At 37.4% G+C, this 19,093-nt stretch overlaps 1 protein-coding gene across 4 annotated transcripts in view; it reads right to left on the reverse strand.

Annotated features, from left to right (window-relative positions):
- LOC132029551 (copper-transporting ATPase PAA2, chloroplastic) overlaps positions 1 to 19,093 on the reverse strand; it is a 33,958-nt gene that overhangs the window by 7,575 nt on the left and 7,290 nt on the right. For 2 of the 4 annotated variants that reach the window (XM_059418815.1, XM_059418816.1), the window contains exons 9-17: positions 18,487 to 18,596; positions 8,422 to 8,527; positions 7,570 to 7,636; positions 6,563 to 6,642; positions 5,990 to 6,444; positions 5,309 to 5,483; positions 4,676 to 4,807; positions 3,908 to 4,058; positions 3,476 to 3,629 (exon numbers count right to left, since the gene is read on the reverse strand). In XM_059418815.1, coding sequence (XP_059274798.1) covers positions 3,508 to 3,629; positions 3,908 to 4,058; positions 4,676 to 4,807; positions 5,309 to 5,483; positions 5,990 to 6,444; positions 6,563 to 6,642; positions 7,570 to 7,636; positions 8,422 to 8,527; positions 18,487 to 18,596 — 1,398 coding nt within the window. In that variant the 3' untranslated portion in view covers positions 3,476 to 3,507. Of the gene's footprint in view, positions 1 to 2,626; positions 2,805 to 3,204; positions 3,630 to 3,907; positions 4,059 to 4,675; positions 4,808 to 5,308; positions 5,484 to 5,989; positions 6,445 to 6,562; positions 6,643 to 7,569; positions 7,637 to 8,421; positions 8,528 to 18,486; positions 18,597 to 19,093 lie in introns of those variants that run through there. The other 2 variants (XM_059418814.1, XM_059418813.1) reach the window with 2 other exon arrangements.

The following is a 19,093-nucleotide window of genomic DNA, read 5'->3' on the forward strand; positions in this document are numbered from 1 at the left end:
AGTATAATCTATATGATGCAATTTAAATGAATCATGAAAATGTAATTTGCGGAATAAAGTCTTGAAATTATCTCATAGCATGTAAAATTCATGAAAACGTAATAGTCTGCAAACATGAAAGCATAACTGACTCTGTGAACTAATATTTGTCTATGAAACCTCTAAAAAATGTTTGAATGCTAACTACCAGGACATGGCCCTGGACTATCATAAACTGAATACTAATGCAGACTCCATGTTGAACCCCGAGAGGAGTGGGGCTCACCAATAAGCGATAACCGAGGTGATCTCTTACCGCGTTGTGCATGCTCCTAAAAATCGGTATCTGCATCGCGAAGTGTGGGCCCCGGTCAAAAGGGACGTTAATACATGATGAATAATACTAGTATGTAAAACCTGCTGAAATAAAGAACATGGCACAACATAGGTATAAGACATGAACTGAAACTGAATGTAACTTGAACATGAGTATGAAACGTGAGTAAAGTCTGAAAACAGTAAATCAATGGAAATACATGTATATAAAGCTCGCTTGTAACGTGGGGAATGCTATAGTATAACCGACAATATGATGCGTACTTGCGTCTACCAGGAACACTCACACCTTGCCGGGATATGAGATTTAAGTAATAATAAGCATGTAAGGATCCAAACTGCATAATGAAGGTGTTGCCTCCTTGCTGACAACCATTATCCTACGGTGGCTACGTAGTTTCAGGCTATCTGAGCCTTCTCGGTTAACTAAGCAACTCCCAAAACATGAATATGATATGGTTGGCTAAGAAGCCCATGATTTTCGTGAAATAACTTGTAATCATGATTTCACGAAATAACTTGTAACATGGTTTCACGAAATATCTTGTAATATGGTTTCTTGAGATAAGTTGTCAAAGTCTTGCAAACATGTTCTTGATTCATGAGTAATAACAATAGTTCATAATTATATATATAATTGACTTGAAAACATGCTTGTAACTTGCTAGATAAAATCATAAAATTTCATATAAACATAATGAGAACACATGAGGAAGAATTCATGATTCATGGATTAAGCTAGGGTTCCTAATAACCGTAATGGAAGATTAGGAATACAATAACGAATAGAGATACAAAATTCATGTACATAAATACGTAAACACGGGCTACCAATATGTTAGGTTTAATGCCCTAGGATTTGAACTTCATGGATATCAAGAAACGAAGCATGGGGAAGAACGTAGAGAATCCCACATGTGGATGGAAGTTCTACATACCTTAATTGCTCCAAAATCTTGAATTAAAGACTTGAATTTTGGAGAAGATTTCCTAAATCTTGATTCTTGAACCTTGGGATGGGTTTTCTTGAATACCCATCCCAAGGAACAATGATTTCTTGCTTAGATTATTAGAGTATATGTTAGAATTGAGTTGGAAGGGTTTGGATTGACTTACCTTGATGTTTTGGATTGTTGCTAGGGCTTGGAATTGTGAATAATGAAATAAAAGAACTCAAGGCTTGAATTTATACAAAAGTGAGGCGGAAGTTATATGGACGTATTATACGGTCCGTATAAAGTTATATGATCCGTATAATATGACCATATTTTATCATATTTGGACGGAGAATGTTGATTTGAAGTGTCATGAAGTACGGACGAGTTATACGGTCCGTATAAAATTATATGGGCCGTATAACAAGTTCGTATAACATGATCAGTGAACGGACTGCACTGTAATCCTTCAGTAAAATGGCCATAACTTTTTGTACATATGTCCCCGTGACCTCCATAATATACCGTTGGAAAGGTATTTCAAAGGGCTACAACTTTCAAGAAGGAAGTTTTCACAAATTTCTAACACAAGTACCCGAAAACAGGCCATAAGTACGGTAGTCCCGTAGACTTAGACGAATTTAGAAGGCCTTAAGAACTTCACTTTTTCGTTTGACTTCAAAACGACTGTTTATCACCTGAGTTCATCCCAAATAGATTCGTATAGCTAAAATACCACCTTTATACTAGATTCATACATTCATACCTAATTCGGATTTACGGGATGTTACAGGACAGGTGTCCCTATTTAGCCGTTTAAGGTAGTACAATGCTGTGTAATTCTAATTGGTTGCCAGCTGGCTGTAGCTACAATATTAATAGAGCTATCTGTAATGAATATTGCAGCTTGAAATGAAAATCTAGTCTTCTTTTATTATTTTCCTCTTTTGTATTGTTTTCAGTAGCTGCTTACGCTACAGTATTTAAAGTTGGCTTACCAAAATCTAACTTCGAGCCCGAAAGTCAGATTTAGAACTTTAGTACAGTAAATGATTTGACTGTCTAGTCAAAATGATCGAATGTTTTTTTCCTAATCTGTTGTGAATGAATGTGACTAACTACTTGGGGGTATGCTCTCCAACATAGCTAGATAGCATCAGATTAGTTGAATATGAAGATTACTTCAGAAAGCTATTGACCAAAAAAAGAAACTCATAATCAGAAGTAAGGTTTGAAGTTAAGCTCCACATAGCCTAACTTGAAACCTGAATGTTTGAAGTTGGCAATGTCATCAAAACTTTACAATACCCCGCTTACATGATTGCTAGCATGTTTAAAAGTATTTTACAATATCTTTGTTGATGAATAATCGTCACTTGTATTACTTTTAAAGCACCAATGAGGTACATTTTTTAATACGCCAATGAGGTATATGGTATTACAAAGAAGAAACGCAGACGCTTAGGTAACCAGTATATACTACAAAAGAAGCACCAAAATGGATTCCTTAAGCATTGGCAGATGCGGCTTTATTTTATCAAAGTTCATCCGAGCCTGATGATGAGGAACATAAATTTATATGTAAAAGTCATTCAAATTGAAACAAAGAGTAAATATGACCAAATTATACTAAGAACCATAAAGATTCCCATAGAGCTTAAATTCATAATTTACCTCTGCCCTTCAGTATTATTTATGTCTTCACTTTGCTATTTACAATTCACCGAGAGCGGAGGAGCAACAGCGTAGGTCTAAAATATGCTAACACTGAGTATATTTTGAACAGTACACCACAAGCGGCTACCTGAAGCCATTCTTACTTGTTTGCAACTAAAGGAAAAGTAATTGGAATGATTTAGCATAATATCAATGAGGACAATCATTGTAGATCTCTTGTGCGTGTGCCAGTGTTCTCTTATTCTTTCTTTTGTTCCTTATTGAATTTGAACTCATCATGACAAATATTTATCATTCACTTATTTATTTCGTGTTAAGGACACCATTGTCTCGTTTTACAAATGGAAGCTAGTTCTAACAATACTCTATTAAACTACAACAACATACCCAGTGTGATCCCATAAATGGGGTCTAGGGAATACTCTCTAATAACTAAGTACTATATTATGACACTATAGCTCCTCTTAGCTCTCTCTCCCTTGAAGCTGACATAACAGCAAAGTTCAAGAATAAGTAGCACAAAAGATTTCACTGATTCAGATTCTTACATGCCAATTCCATGGTTTGGATGAGGTAGGAGTTATTGCTCCATTTGGGCATGCTTATAGGTAAGATTCTCTTTTCTTTTCTTTTGAGAACCGTGGAACTGTAGTAACAGTGAGTTGGTGACGACAAATATTGAGCTCATAGCCATTAACCCTCCTGTAAAGGGGGAAAAAAAAAAAAGTAATAGCCGTTAAGTATCTTTTACAATTTGTAGCCACGGTTAAATGTTGATCAAGGTTGAATTTTCTCCAAAATCACCAACATAGATGAAGAAAGGAACCATGGTGGGATAACCCTCTAAAGAAATGTACATAAATTGGCTATATTCTCCAGAGGATAGTCATCAAGACGCCAGATAAGTAATTGATAGGCAACAAGGATTCTTAAATCCTTTGGACAGAGAGGCAGAACAAGCATTATGGATGTTATTTTACCTGAAAGAGATGGTGTCATTGCAAAATCAAAATTTGGAAGTAGTACTCCAGCTGCAATGGGAATGGCAACAAAATTATATGCAACCGCCCAAGACAAATTTTGATGAACTTTTGCCATTGTTGCCCTTGCAAGATCAAGAGCTTCCGGCACCTGCCAAAAAGTTAGGAAGCATTGCCAATTACAAGATATCCAAAATGAATTTGCATTTTTGTCAGCAGGAAGGCACGTCACCATTTTTTCAACAGAATAAATTCACAAGCAATTTGTATTCAATATTTGTGTAATCATCCCATAGAAATTGCTGATATACACACAGTAGTAGGTACAGTCTGCTTTCACTCGCCTGAACCTAACAAGAGCTTCTTGACGGTAATCCTCAAAACTATGGAGTGAAATAAGTTAACGTGTGCTGTATGTTATTCTTTGTGTTATGATATTCAGTAGCTTTTTACAAATAAAGTCCATCTTTCTTTTTTCTTGATAAGGGAAATTTTGAATTCATCTTCTCATGACCATTCAATGAAAAGAAAAGCAGAAACTAGGCACAGGAGGATAATGACGGGATAATTGTATCTTCTTATATGACACAGTACATGTTTCAACTTATTAAAGAAAACAATGAATTGGTACAAGTTACACTATTTTTGTGGTCAACATTAATATGTGAAGAGATGATTGAATATTTGTTTGAATAAAAAATGTAAACCTCTTTGTGATGACATGCAACAATTTTGTCTTGGATGAATGTGATGACATGGAACATGTACCTGTGAAAGTCTATTCCCAAGGAGTATAATGGATGCTGCATTTGAGGCAGCAGTTTCCTGTCCTTCAACTTGCAAAGCAATCCCCACATCAGCAAGAGCAAGAGAAGGTGCATCATTAATGCCATCACCAACCTTCAAGTATGAAGTTTCAGTTAGAGAGCCATGCATAGCATCTGAGATTTAGCAAATCACATGCTCATACAGTGACTTAAAAAGTCATACTCGTTGGGAGATAAATAGAATAGAAGAGCCCCAAAGAAAAAAAAGGAAATATGACAACACTTGCAAAAAAAGGAAATATGACAACACTTGCTAGAGGGGCAAAATAGGACAGCTCAATTACAAGATGATGCGTGCCACGGAGAAGCAGTTTCCTTAAAAGGGTCGTGTAATTGTAGAAGTCAATTTTATGCATTATATAAACCAGAGTTTTCTGGAAGAAAGGTAGCAGCCAATTGCACATGGTGTTATGGACAAGATAACTTCTATATATTGAGGGACAAGTTATATTAGGTTTTAGGATAAATGTACCTACCACGACACAATTGCACACCGTATTATGGACAAGATAAATTCAATATGGTTGAGGGACAAGCAGAATATATTAGGTTTTCAAAATATAAATGGAATTACCATGGCGACGCGGTGGCCTGAAGCTTGAAGACCTGAAATGGCAGCAGATTTCTGCTGGGGTGTTAAGGATGCATTGACAAATTTGTCTTTTATGCCAACTGTCTTTGCTACGGTTGCAACTGGCTCTTCCCTGTCTCCCGATAACAGTACTGTTTCAATTCCCTTATGCTGAAGCCTTCAATTGGTAAGAATTAAAAGGAAAAATATGAGAAAACTAAACAAGAATGAAATTAAGATGTTTTACGAGAGGATGATAGAAGAAAAGAAAAGGGATGAGCAACAGACAGGTGGTGGAACACATTCTTGTGATGCTCTACATTGAATCCATTCGAATTGAAATCTGATGGAAATATCTGAAAAACCTTATGATCTAAGTTCCAATCAATAACATGTTCATAGAAATCTGTAGTCTGTAAAACCGCAAGAGGCAAGTCGATTTAAAGATATATGTAACTTCTTCGACAGGCTGAAGACTGGATGATAGCTTCAAATTCCCACTTCATGATAACTTCTTTAAAATAGAAGAATTAAGAAGCTAATAACCTACCACACATTAAAGATGGGTAACACATTTTATGCAGCTAAGAGAAAAAACAGGAGTGTGGTCATGGGGGAGACTAATGATGATTGTAACTTCTAAGATGCATCTAAATTTACATTTGAAATTATCTCCAAGATTACCTTCTTATTGTGGACTCAGCATCCTCACGTAATCTATCAGATATCGCAATGGCCCCAATCACACCCTCTCCCTCCCGACCAATGTATACAACTGTTGTTGAATGGTTAGATGATTGACTATCCTTCAATGATTTATGCATCACAGATTGCTCAAGAGTCATCAAATTAGTTAGGTCTGCTTTTTGCTGGAAACGTTCTTGAACCCATTTCAGCTTTCCAATTGCGACCAAGAGCCCATTTACTTCTGCCATGGTTCCAGAGCCAGGTTCAGCCAATTGCCCACGTGTGACCGGGATACTCAAATTTAATGATTCTGCTTTGCTTATAATAGCATGAGCAATGGGGTGTGATGCGGTTTTCTCTACTGCAGCGGCTAGTTGAAGAATCTCTAATTCCTCATGGCCCAATGACACGATAGCAGAGACAGCAGGTTTTCCTTCAGTCAGAGTTCCTGTCTGAGAGTTACAAGCAGAGACCAAATTTGTAATCCAAATAAATCACTATAGATCTTTTGATTTTAGCTGTGGAAGTAAAAGTTGCAACTAAGTACTCAATTGAAGTACTACTAAACACCTTGTCCAGCATAACATGATCCACACTGGCCAAGCGTTCCAGTACATCTCCTCCTCTGATAAGAAGTCCTTGTCTTGCTCCTGTTTAATTTCAGAATATAATTACAAGCTTAGTAATTTGACAATCTACAAGGTTATGTCATAAAAACTGAAAAGACTGCCTATTAAACTAAACCACCTTCGCAACAGCAACATGCAGCTATTAAGGGATACACTAATTTTCAGCAGTTACTCGCTCTCTCATTGGAGAGCTTCCATTCCACAGTACCTTGACTCATCTTTAGACCAAACTTTGTTCAGAGTGTTCGAGATGTACTAATTCAAAGATGAACCTGAGCATCAAGCATCCTCCTTGCATAACATTCTCAAGGTAGACTCCTAGTTTCCAAATGTTCACGAAAAGTTCTTGTTTTCTGTTGTTACAACTTACATGAGACTCCCTCTAGTTCAATTTATGTGAACCTATGACTTGCCATGGAGTTTAAGAAAGAAGAAAAGGAAGACTTTTGAAACTTGTGGTCTTAAACATGCCATAACATTTGTGTAGCTATACGATTTTTGAAACTTGTCATTTTAAGCATGCCATAACATTTGTGTGGCTATAAAAGCTTCCCATTAATGGCTAAATGGGAAGTTTAAGTTAAATTGTTTCCAACTTTAGAAAGGAGTCATTCTTTTTGGAACGGACTAAAAACGAAATGGGGTCACATAAATTGGAACAAAGAGAGTATATATCTAGGAAGAAAGTTAGAAAAGTTTCTGGAATTGCTTGTATTATTGTTATTCTGATATCCAAGGAGCCTACTTTTCTGCTTGTTGGTTGGAACATCTAAATCTCCTCTAGCAGTTTAGTTTATGAAGCAAGACATGCATCACGAAGAGTGCTCTCGTGAGGAAAAGGAATGTCAAAAGAAGATAAGGAATGTTATGTCCTCAATTGCTGCATAGGAGGGAGAATGGAGGAAATAACGTGAACTACAGCAAAAATATTTAAATCTCATTATGTACCTAGTGAGGTTCCAACCAGAATTGCAGTTGGTGTGGCAAGGCCTAAAGCACAAGGGCAGGAGACAACCTGTCCAAAATCAAAGCGAATAATATTGTTAATCCAAAACACAACACCATTTAAGGACATTTATAAGTGGAGGATCATATGCTCGAACTTTCAAGTCCCACAACAAGCTAGGCATCAGAATAACAAGACTAGGTGAGTTGACCACAGTAAGCTTGGACAAGTGGTATGACCATTTTTTTGCCCCCTGAAGTTATCAAGTGGTATCACAATTATTACAAATTGTTTGCTCTCAATACACAGAGCACAAACTTTTGTCTGTAGGCAGGCAATTATTGTGCTTTTTACCTATAATGATACCGTATTTATGAAACAACAGCATCAAAAAGCTGCCTTCTGCAGTAATCCGATATATTACACATCTTATGTTTTAAACTTTACAATTTGATTTCTTTTTTCCTTTTTTGTTCAATAAACTTTACAACGTGGTTTCTACTTTGGGTCATCTGATAAAGCTTCTGCTAAAGTGAATTTCTCCTACAATTTCTTCTCCCTAAAGTAATAGGCCAAAATCTTCCATTACCAGTTATATCGTAAGAACAAATGGAGAAGCACAGAGGTGGGCAGCAGACAAAGCATAAAGATCGGACAAGCTAAACTGAAACAACTCCCAATGCTATTGTCTGACATTTTTAACCTCCAATAAATTAGCAGCCTCTAACAAGAACTGACAAAATAGTAAATGACTATAGTTTGTCTAAGTAAAGATAGAAAGGAAATGGAGAAGCAATTTAAATTAGTTAGAAAGGCATCGATATGAAATGGCTCATCAGTTCACCATGACGCACCAATACATCTACAGCAAGTTTCAGGCTCAAAAGCAAAGGATCTCCTTCTGGTCCGGCAATATCATTCAATAGAACATCTGGGAAGATATGCGACCCAACATAATACCTATATAACGAGCAATAAATATCAAACAACAGAAAATCATAAGTAATTACTCGTTAAACTGAGATACATGCAGTACCAGACCATGCTAATAAATTTATCAAATCATTGTTAGAGACTTAAAAGTAACCAAATAAGAGTATCAAGGATTCATTTCTGCTACTACCAAATTGTTGCAGAATCATCAATTATCTATATTTTGGTGCTTATATTAAAGCTCATAAAATGTGCTGTTCTAGGGTTGCTCTATCAGATGATGCCCTAGAGCAGGGGCAGATTTACCTTCGTGGAAGCAGTGTCATCCCACACCGCTTCATAGGAATTTTTTTATTATATATATATATATATATATATATATATATATATAAAATAAAAAAGAATTGTAAAGAACGAGAAATGACACCGCTTGTCACAAGTTCAATCTTGGTTCCTCTAGTTAGGCGCACGATATTGCTAACGGAGGTCAGCAGTTCGAATCTCAATAGCATGTTTTCTGTGCCAAAAAAGTTTGAGCAATACAGTCCTTACTGATTAAAACTTAATATGCCAGGTAGGATTGATCCAATGACCTTCTTTCTTGTAAGGAGAAACTAAACCACATTCACTGTTGAAGACATACATTTTTTTTATTTTTTCTTTGGTTAGTTGAATTTTAATAAAATCATTTAGTGGTTATCCAATTGATATTTTAATTTGTAATTCAGTTTAAATTTCAATGAAGAGACTTTTTTCTAAAGCACCTTGCGACCCTTCAAAACCAAGTTCAACATCTCAATGTATCTAACTTGGAGGAAAGGGCCGGCCAGTCGAACCAGTATCGACAAAGATGTATGTAGAACTTTTTCTAGTGAGACTAATGTGACATTTTAGCATATGAAAAAGTCGAGGAAAGTTGTAGTTCTGTACTTGTTTTTTAAAAATAAATAAATAAATAAAAAATAAGATGGCGGTACTGTATTGTTTTTGTTTATTTCTTTAATAGAAAAGGGCCAAAATAGCCCTTATTTTTTTTTTTTTTTGTTTATTTCTTTAATAGAAAAGGGCCAAAATTGCCCTTATTCTATACGCCTAGGAATACTTTTGCGGCCGTTAGTACTTGGGCATTCTCTTGTCCTCGGCGCCTCGCCGTTACAGAAGTGGCACAAATTCGCCGTTATATTTATTTTGAGAATCACATTTGCCCTTATTTTCAAATTCAGCTAACAGACAGAATCTTTTAAAAGTGAAAAATCCAAAAATGCTTATGGAAAAGGGAAAAACGGTTCTATCCGGTATAGTTCAGCAGAAATTTTGGCCCTTTTCAGTTCTCTCAGCTACTCCTTTTTCTTTCTATTTTCTTTTTCTTTTCCTTTATCTTTTTTCTTTACCGTCTTTCTTTCAGCTAAATTCAATTGAAAAGAAGCTCTGTTTTGGGGGTTTTAAAGGTTGAAGGATGGTTTAAGGGCATCTAGGGGATCGCTTTACCTATGTTATCGGACTCTTCAAAAATATCGACGGGTGCATGTCGGATCCTCCAAAAGTAGTGTATTTTTTGGAGGATCCGGCACGGGTGCGGCAGCATTTTTGGAGAGTCCAAGCAACTTAGCGCTTTACGATGGAGATGAAGGTGGTTATTGATGATGGTGTAAGGATTTGAAGGTTCACATGGTGTTATGTTAATGGAATCAGTGGTGCTTTAAATGGACAGACGCGACTGGTGTTTTCTGAGGAAGAAGGTGACGGTGAGATCAATGGTTTTATGGTAATGGAAAAAATAAAGAAAAACAGTGGTGACTCTTGACGGAGGTGAGTTACGACTTACGATGGTGCTAGGCAACTCATATAGTGATTTGTGCCGTGTATTTCTATAATTTTGTGAAGAAGATTGATTTTCCTAGGGACACTTTTATGGTTATTGGACTGAAGAGAGGTGGAAGTAGACGGTTTCAAGAGGTGGAGTAATGGTGAAAGGAACGTGATTTCATGGTGGAGATCGGTGGTTATGGCCGGTGGCTTTACATGGAAGAAAGAGGTGGTGGTGACGAACTGAGTTTTTGTGAGATCAATCGTTGAGGTGAGTTTTTGTGAGATCAATCGTTGAGGTTTTCTTTTTTGTGAGTGAATTCGTGCTCAGGTCCTGGTAGACAAATTTGCCCCTGAACTACACGGGATAGAACACTTTTGCCCTTTTCAGTAAGTATTATTTTTCATTTTTGTTTAAGATTCCGCTAGCTGAATTTGAATATAAGGCCAAATGTGATTCTCAATAAAATTTAAGAGCAAATTTGTGCCACTTTTGTAACAGTGAGGAGAAAAAAGGCCCAACTATTAACGGAGGGCAAAAGTGTCCCTAGGCGTATAGTTCAGGGGCAATTTTGGCCCCTTTGTGTTTCTTTAAATATCAACACCTCTTACGAGATATCTTGCTCATGCCACTGCCCTAGGCCTAGAGGTCTCGAGAATCAGCGGATATTATTGCATATGGAAAGGAGCGGGAGGAAATGGTTGATGAAGATTGCTCTCTATGCCACGTGTTTACCACAAGGATGGAATGCAGGTAATTTCAAAAACACGAAATACCTAGTCCGTGAACATTGTGGCTGAGATTAAGTCAAGAGCTTCAAGTTTTAGAGCTGCAAATATCTTCTTTTTTTATAAGGTAAGGTAAATTTCATTAATAGGGTACCTTAGAGCTACAAATCTCTTCATCTTAGTTAAGAACTTAGTTTGGGCATTGGTTTTCTTCAAACTGTTTCTAGGGGAACCTGACTGAGGGATCCCTGTAAATGCTGTAGCGCCAAGTCCCAAGGAAATAATATGCTACTTACAAAAATATAAAGGAATATTAATGTTACACCTCGGAAAATTTCCCGTTGGTATGCAAGTGGACGAACTAGTGATGAGTGCGAGGAGTACGAGTGTATAATGTTTCATGGGCAATGTAAGTAAATGGATGGGAATGAATAGGATAAAAGTCGAGAATGTGAAAAATTGGAAGTTGGCAAAAAGCTGCCCAGTGGTCGTAAACCACAAAATACGGACCGTAAAGTGCAATACGGTCCGTAAACTAGCAGTCGTAAACTGCCATGCAAAAACTTCAACTTTCTGCCCAGTCGAGAAATGGTTAAATACGACCTGGTGGACGGACCGTAAAGTGATTTACGGCCCGTAAACCATGGTCGTAAATCACCATGCAGGTTGCCAAGGTTTCTGTTCCAGCTTAAGCTTAAATACGACCACGAGGGACGGTCCGTAAAGTGGAATACGGACCGTAAACCTCCATGGACGACCACTGTTCACCCCAGCACAGATTTTTCAAGTCATTAAATATAAGGACCAAGACTTGTTTTGTTTCATTTTCATCATTTCACTACTTCTCTCTAGAATCTCTCTCTACATTTAGTATACAAGTTTTCAAGGATATTTGGGGATCAACAACATAAACAAGTGAATCAAGAGTAATAACCCATTAAGAATCATTCAAAGTCAAGAAATCCAAATGGAAGAAAACTAGGGTTTTGCTCAAAGAGAAGTATTGGCAACCAAGACTTGTTCCTACAACTTCTAAGGTAAGATTCATGACTTTTAAGGTATTTGAGAGTTGAAATACTTGGTCATAAAAAGAGAATAGCAAAATGGGTTATGAATGATGAATAGTGACGTTTTTGAGGCATAGTTGGGATTGAATCATGAATGCTATTGGGTTATGATATAAATGTGTTATAAATGGTATTAAGAACATGAACTAGACACTTTAGACGAATGGACGAAGTTGGGTATTATGACCATGAATATGGGTGAATTAGGAGCAAAATTGAGAAACCTAGATAGAGAGCATAATGTGAATGACTAATGGTCATTGTTATGATATTAATGAAGGTTTAAGCGCTATCATCGGAAGGAGTCGTGCAAGCATAGAATAGTGCGACAAAAAGGTATGTAAGGCTAACCCTTCTTTCATAAGGCATGGTTCTTGGGAGTATGTTGTGCCTACTTGGTTGACATTCCGAGCTCATAAGCTCACAATCCTGATGTGTACTACTACTTGACCAAAGTTCTTCATATGACTAGCAAGTCTATAACAAATGTAACGATTGATGATGTTAGTATAATTAGCTTACGAGCTATTATATGTATGGGTGCCTATGAAGATTATAATAAGTCCCCAGCTTGTGATGCGGGTAGGAATATGTGTATAAGAGCATATGTATAAGATATATATGTACACGAATATATGTATAAAGTATGTATACGATTACGAAACGCGCGCTCCTCTGCGATGGTCCGGATAACCCCGAAGCCTTGGTAAAGATACAACGAAGCCCCGCTGTGTAGTTTTTCCAAGTAGATACGAAACCCCGATCCTATGTGGTCGGCACGCTATGTAAATGCTATGTATACGATATGATTATGCATATAATACGAATATGAATGTGAAAAGACTTTGTCAAGAAATGAAGGTGAGTGCATGTATGAGAACGAACACGAAAGAGGTACGGTTACTATTATCGAAGGGCTATGTATGTAAGTAAGTGATATGATGATGATATTGTTGTCTCCCCTCCTATGCTATTTCGTACGTTGCTTATTATGCTCCTATATCGTTGTAAATCATGCTTTGTACTCAAGACATTCAAACGTGGAAAATTGGACTCATAGTCGCTTATTCGAGGAGCTCCATCTCATTCAGAGAGCCATAGCTTTTGGGTACTTATTCTTTTGTACATAATTAGAGTCCCGTCCCGCTCATATGATATGTCATAAGGCTCGTAGTCACTGGATAGAGGCTCCCTTGTCGGCCTATATTTTTGTGTATCAATAGTTGGTGGCACGTACGCCCGTGATATGATATATGATGATTGTTGTCCAAAGGGGCTATTGTGTGAATAGAATGCATGAAATGATTATGGCTCACCTAGATATTATGTGATTATTACGTAAAGGGGTAATTGGCCCCTAGTCGTGACAATTAAGAACTCCATTTTCCAATCAGATACTCCCTCTCATTTGTCTCACTTTACGTGGCACACTTTCCTTTTTATTCTGTCCTAAAAAAATGTCGCATTTCTATATTTAGAAAAAATTTAACTTTATTAGATGATTTACAGCCACACAATTATCTAAAGCTTCTTTTGGACCACAAATTTCAAAAGTCTTCCTTTCTTTCTTAAACTCCGTGCCTAGTCAAATGGTGCCACATAAATTGGGAGGGGAGTAGCAATTTATTCACTAATATACTATTCCAACACAAATGTTTGTCTTTTAGGGATATGATAAACACCATCCTCAAGCCCCTCTAACCAAGCACGACAGTGGTTTTTCCTAGTCTCGATCTTCCAACCTCATCGTTGAGGTTGAAGGTCCTCACCACTAGACTCTCCCACCTTGTCTTCAAACAAAAAATTGGAGATCCCAGAGGATAACTGTGCTAAGGAATAGTTGAGTGAACTAGGTGTCCGAATTTAGTCTGAGTGGACTTGATCCAGACGTGACTGAATTCCAGGAGGTAGATTGAAGTGAACAGGGTACGCTACTTTTGGGAGTGCTCCAAGTGCACCTTGTAATATAAAGTACATGCAATCAGATGCAATTATAGCTCATAGGAATGGTCGAACATAGATTTATAATATAGCAGCTTGTGAGCTGGTGAGGAGGAAAACAAGGCCTCAAGAAGTAGGTTTACGAACAACATGTGAACTGTGACTTATTAGTCGGCCCAAACACCATTAACATCATCCATGAAAAGTCACTGAGCACCATTATTCCGTTCATTTCAGAGACTAGGTAGTATTTGTTTAGATCTTCTAACTCTTCTTACAGTTTGTTCAAGTTTGTTCATGTGTACCTGTTGATTTGGTATTAATGATTAAGATTGAGATGTTGATTTGATATTGATGATTAAGATTGATAGCTTAATTTTAGGAATATATTGTATTAATGTAATTGATTAGGAATTGATTGTGTAATATTGTCTTTCCTTATTTAGTCTTAGAACTCATGTATAAGTACCCATTCTTATGGGTTGTATAATTATTCAGAAATACAAGAAGCCTTTTCTTCTTGCTAAAAATCTTCATGGTATCAGAGCCATTGCTGCCTTTTTGAGGTGAGTTTTCTCCCTCGCAGCACTAGGGTTCCGTGTTTTATCAAAGAGGTCGAGTTTTTCTCTCTCTTTGTGGCTGTCCGCACAAAAAACTCCTCCCGTTCAGTTCGTTTCTGGATTATTTTTCTCTGTTGGGGTCGCTGGAACATTCTGAGCCTATCCCTATCAGTTTTGATTTTTTCCGATCACCGGAATTAGGATTCCGGCGTGGCAGCCAACTTTCCGGCGATTTTTTTCTGGAATTTTTTTTCCAGTTCTCGGGTCATAGGCCTATTCTGACCCTTCCCATCCAGGTTCTAAAGTTGCTCTTTTCAGATTCTAAATTCTATCTGGGTTATTATCTATTAAAATTATGGGTGACACAAAAATGGTAGATAATATGGGTGACACTACTCCTGGAGAGACTTTGTCTCAGGATGAAGTTCAACATCTTCGCCGTCTTCTGAACAAACTTGACTTTTCTAGTGTTGCTAGCCCCAATTATGTGCAGTCAGGTATTGCTTTTAATGCTCACTTAATTGTTGGATTATTGATTCGGTGCGAATAGACACACAAAGCCTCTTCTAAAGGGCTTCAAAATTACTCTCCTAGTCCCAAAAGGGATTATGTCAGAATAGCCAATGGCTCCCTAACCCCGGTCTCTGGAACAGGTTTAATCGTTTGTACTCCTGATATTACCTTATCATCCATTCTCTGATTTTCCTATTAACCTATTATCTGTTAGCGCTATCATCAAAGAACTAAATTGTCGTGTCAGATTCTTTCCTGATTATAGTGTTTTTCAAGACCTTCATACAGGGAAGAAGATTGGCAGTCGTAGATTGCATGATGGCTTATATTTGATCAATGGAACTCAAGACTCTGGTCAGGCCTTTTTTGTAGGAAATAAGGATGTCAATAGATAAATAATACAGTGGCATAGACGGTTGGGGCACCCATCTTTTTTGCTTTAAAAAAGTTATACCCTAGTTTATTTTCTAGAACTGAGTTCGAATCTTTGTCTTGTGATGCATGTGAATATGCCAAGCACACTAAAAACTCTTATCCTCTAAGTGACAATAAAAGCACAATTCCCTTTTCAACTATTCATTCTGATGTCTGGGGTTCTACTCAAACACTTTCTTTGTCTGGTAGTCGATGGTTTTTTTTTTTTTTTTTTTGATGGTTTGTTAATTTTATCGATTGTTGCACTAGAATGACATGGGTATATCTGTTAAAAGCCAAAAGTGAAGTTTTCTCCTGTTTTCAGTCATTTCATAAGATGATTTGTACTCAGTTTGAGGCTAAGATAAAGATATTTCGAATCGACAATGGCACGGAGAATACATGGATAAAACTTTTGGAGCTTACTTGGAGTCTTTTGAGATAATCCATCAAACTAGTTGTCGTTATACTAGTGCACAAAATGGGGTTGCTGAAAGAAAAAATAAGCATTTGTTAGAAGAAGCAAGATCCCTTTTGTTTACCATGAATCTGCCGAAGCCTTACTGGGGGGATGCCATTCTACTAGTTGCCTACCTAATCAATAGAATGCTACTTAAAACTCTCAATTTTCAGATTCCTTTAGAAGCTTTAAAGGTTAAAAATGACTATCTTGTTTCTTCAAAGATATTTGGGTGTGTTTGTTTTGTTCACGCTAGGAACTCTGGGAAACTTGAACCTAGAGCTGTTAAATGTGTCTTTATTGAGTATTCTCCAACACAGAAAGGGTACAAATGTTATCACCCTCCTTCTAGGAGATTCTTTGTCAGTATGGATGTTACCTTTCGGGAATCTGAGCCCTATTTCAGTATTACACCATCACCTCTTCAGGGGGAGAATTATAAGGAAGAAGAGATGGTTTTTCCTAGTTCTATTGTTGAAACTACTGCCACAAGGGAAAGTGAAATTGGAGAAAGAATTCAGGGGGAGACTATTGGGCGTTTGGATAGGCCTGATTTGATAACTTACTCAAGGAGAAATAGAGCAGAAGAAGCCATCATGCAACCTGCCGAAGCCGAACCTTCTTCTTCTGGTAAGTTATCTATAATTCCTAATGAGTTAGATTCGCCTAGCTCACAGGAAAGGAGTCAGATCTTGCACTAAACATCCTTCATCCAACTTTGTTTACTATAATTCTTTGTTGCCCTCCTATAGAGCCTTTGGCTTGTGTATTTCTTCTGTGTCTATTCCCCAGAATTGGAGGGAAGCTTTTGCATATGCTAAATGGAAGCAAGCTATGATGGAAGAAATGAAGGCCTTATTAAAGAATGAGACTTGGGAACTTGTCGCATCACCACCAGACAAGAAGTTGGTTGGTTGCAAATGGGTCTTCACTGTAAAATATAAAGCTGATGGTTCCATTGAAAGGTTCAAAGCAAGATTAGTGGCTAAAGGATTCACTTAGACTTATGGAGTGGATTATCAAGAGACATTTGCTCCTGATGCAAAAATGAGCACTATTAGAATTCGTCTATCTTGTGCAGCTAATCTTGACTTGACTGGGACTTACAACAGTTTGATGTGAAGAAAGTATTTCTTCATGGAGACTTAGAAGAAGAGGTGTACATGGCGATTCCTCCTGGTTTTGGTACTGAACAAAGTCAAGTCAAGGTATGCAGACTGAAGAAAGCCTTGTACGGATTGAAGCAACCTTGTACGGATTGAAGCAATCTCCTAGAGCTTGGTTTGACATATTCTATAAAGCAATGATCACCTTTGGTTACCAACAAAGTAATGCGGATCACACCCTCTTATAAGACATCAAAAGGACTCTTCTCATAGTTTATGTTGATGACATATTAATGACAAGAGATGACAAAGAGGAGATGACCCGATTGAAGAAGTTGTTAGCTCAGGAATTTGAGATCAAGGATCTAGGAAAATTACAGTACTTCTTGGGAATTGAAGTTGCTAGATCAAAAAAAGGAATCTTTATTTCTCAAAGATGGTATATTTGGGATCTCTTGAATAGACCATACATAGCCTATTCAATCAGCCTGGTGAGTCGGTTTATGCATGATCCCCGAGATCCTCATATGCAAGTTGTCTTTCACATTTTGCGATTCGAAGTCCGCTCCAGAAAAGGTCTACTTTACTCCAGACATGGTCACCTCCAAATAAAAGCCCTTTACAGATGCAGATTGGGCTGGATCTCTAGATGACAGAAGGTCTACATCTTGTTACTGTACACTTGTAGGAGGAAACTTGGTCACTTGGAGAAGCAAGAAGCAAAGTTTAGTTGCTAGATCAAGTGCGGAGGCAGAATACAGAGCTATGGCCCAGGGTGTTTTGTAAACTTTTGTGGTTACAAAAGATGAAAAAAGTAAACTTTCCTTGTATTGTGACAACAAGGCTGCAATCAGTATTGCTCGAAATCCAGTCCAGCCCAGCATGACCGAACAAAGCATGTTGAAATTGATCGACACTTCATCAAAGAAAAAGTCACGGGTGGTGTCTTGAGTTTGTTCCATGTATCATCGGAAAAACAACTAGCTGATGTGTTTACCAAAGGCCTCAACAAACTTGGTTTGCAAGTTGGGCATGTGCGACATCTTTGCACCAACTTGAGGGAGAGTGTTGATTTGGTATTAGTGATTAAGATTGAGATGTTGATTTGATATTGATGATTAAGATTGATAGCTTAATTTTAGGAATATATTGTATTAATGTAATTGATTAGGAATTGATTGTGTAATATTGTCTTTCCTTATTTAGTCTTAGAACTCATGTATAAGTACCCATTCTTATGGGTTGTATAATTATTCAGAAATATAAGAAGCCTTTTCTTCTTGCTAAAAATCTGCAATACCTATCCTTTGTCTGTTTATATCTAATTAGCAACAAGAGCAGTCAACTGTTTCTTAAACATATTTGTGGTAAATAAGAGTAAACTTGGTACCAGAACCCAAATGTTGCAGCTGATAATGTCATCACACTGTAAACAAATGGCCCAGCAATTGTATCTGCTAGTCGCTGAATTGGTGCTTCACGGCCTTGAGCATCCTCAACCTGCAAGATTATAAATTTATGTAGGAGCTCATAAATGCCTATGTTTTTACGCATCAACATTAGAGGGTGGTGGCCCCACACATATCTGCTAATTCTAGTTTAGGAGCAGTAGCCACTTTGTGTCAAAAGATGGGTGCACACTTCTGTCTAACCGCTCATATCAGACCATATTAGCCACGAGGTCAAACCCTAGGTGAGATGAAATCACCTAGAATCATTTTACTTTGATCCAAACTACATGCATTGATGATCCCGCAAATCCTCTAATTTCAGGCCCGAGCAGTCAAGCACTACTAAATTGCTCAAAGAAAAAGTGAAAACTAATGAACTATATTCCCATGGTTGAAACAATTCCTGTTTGGCACCTTTGGAGGATGTTAGAAGTAAAGTGATAATTTATTAGAATGCTACAGTTAGTGTCAAGCGTTAGTATCAAGTCAGTCTCTCATTAATTAAATGTTAATTGTATCACCCTTATCATAAGTGTCTTCTATTCC

The sequence above is a fragment of the Lycium ferocissimum genome, chromosome 9, assembly GCF_029784015.1.
Source record: "Lycium ferocissimum isolate CSIRO_LF1 chromosome 9, AGI_CSIRO_Lferr_CH_V1, whole genome shotgun sequence".
In the NCBI taxonomy this organism is placed as follows: Eukaryota; Viridiplantae; Streptophyta; class Magnoliopsida; order Solanales; family Solanaceae; genus Lycium; species Lycium ferocissimum.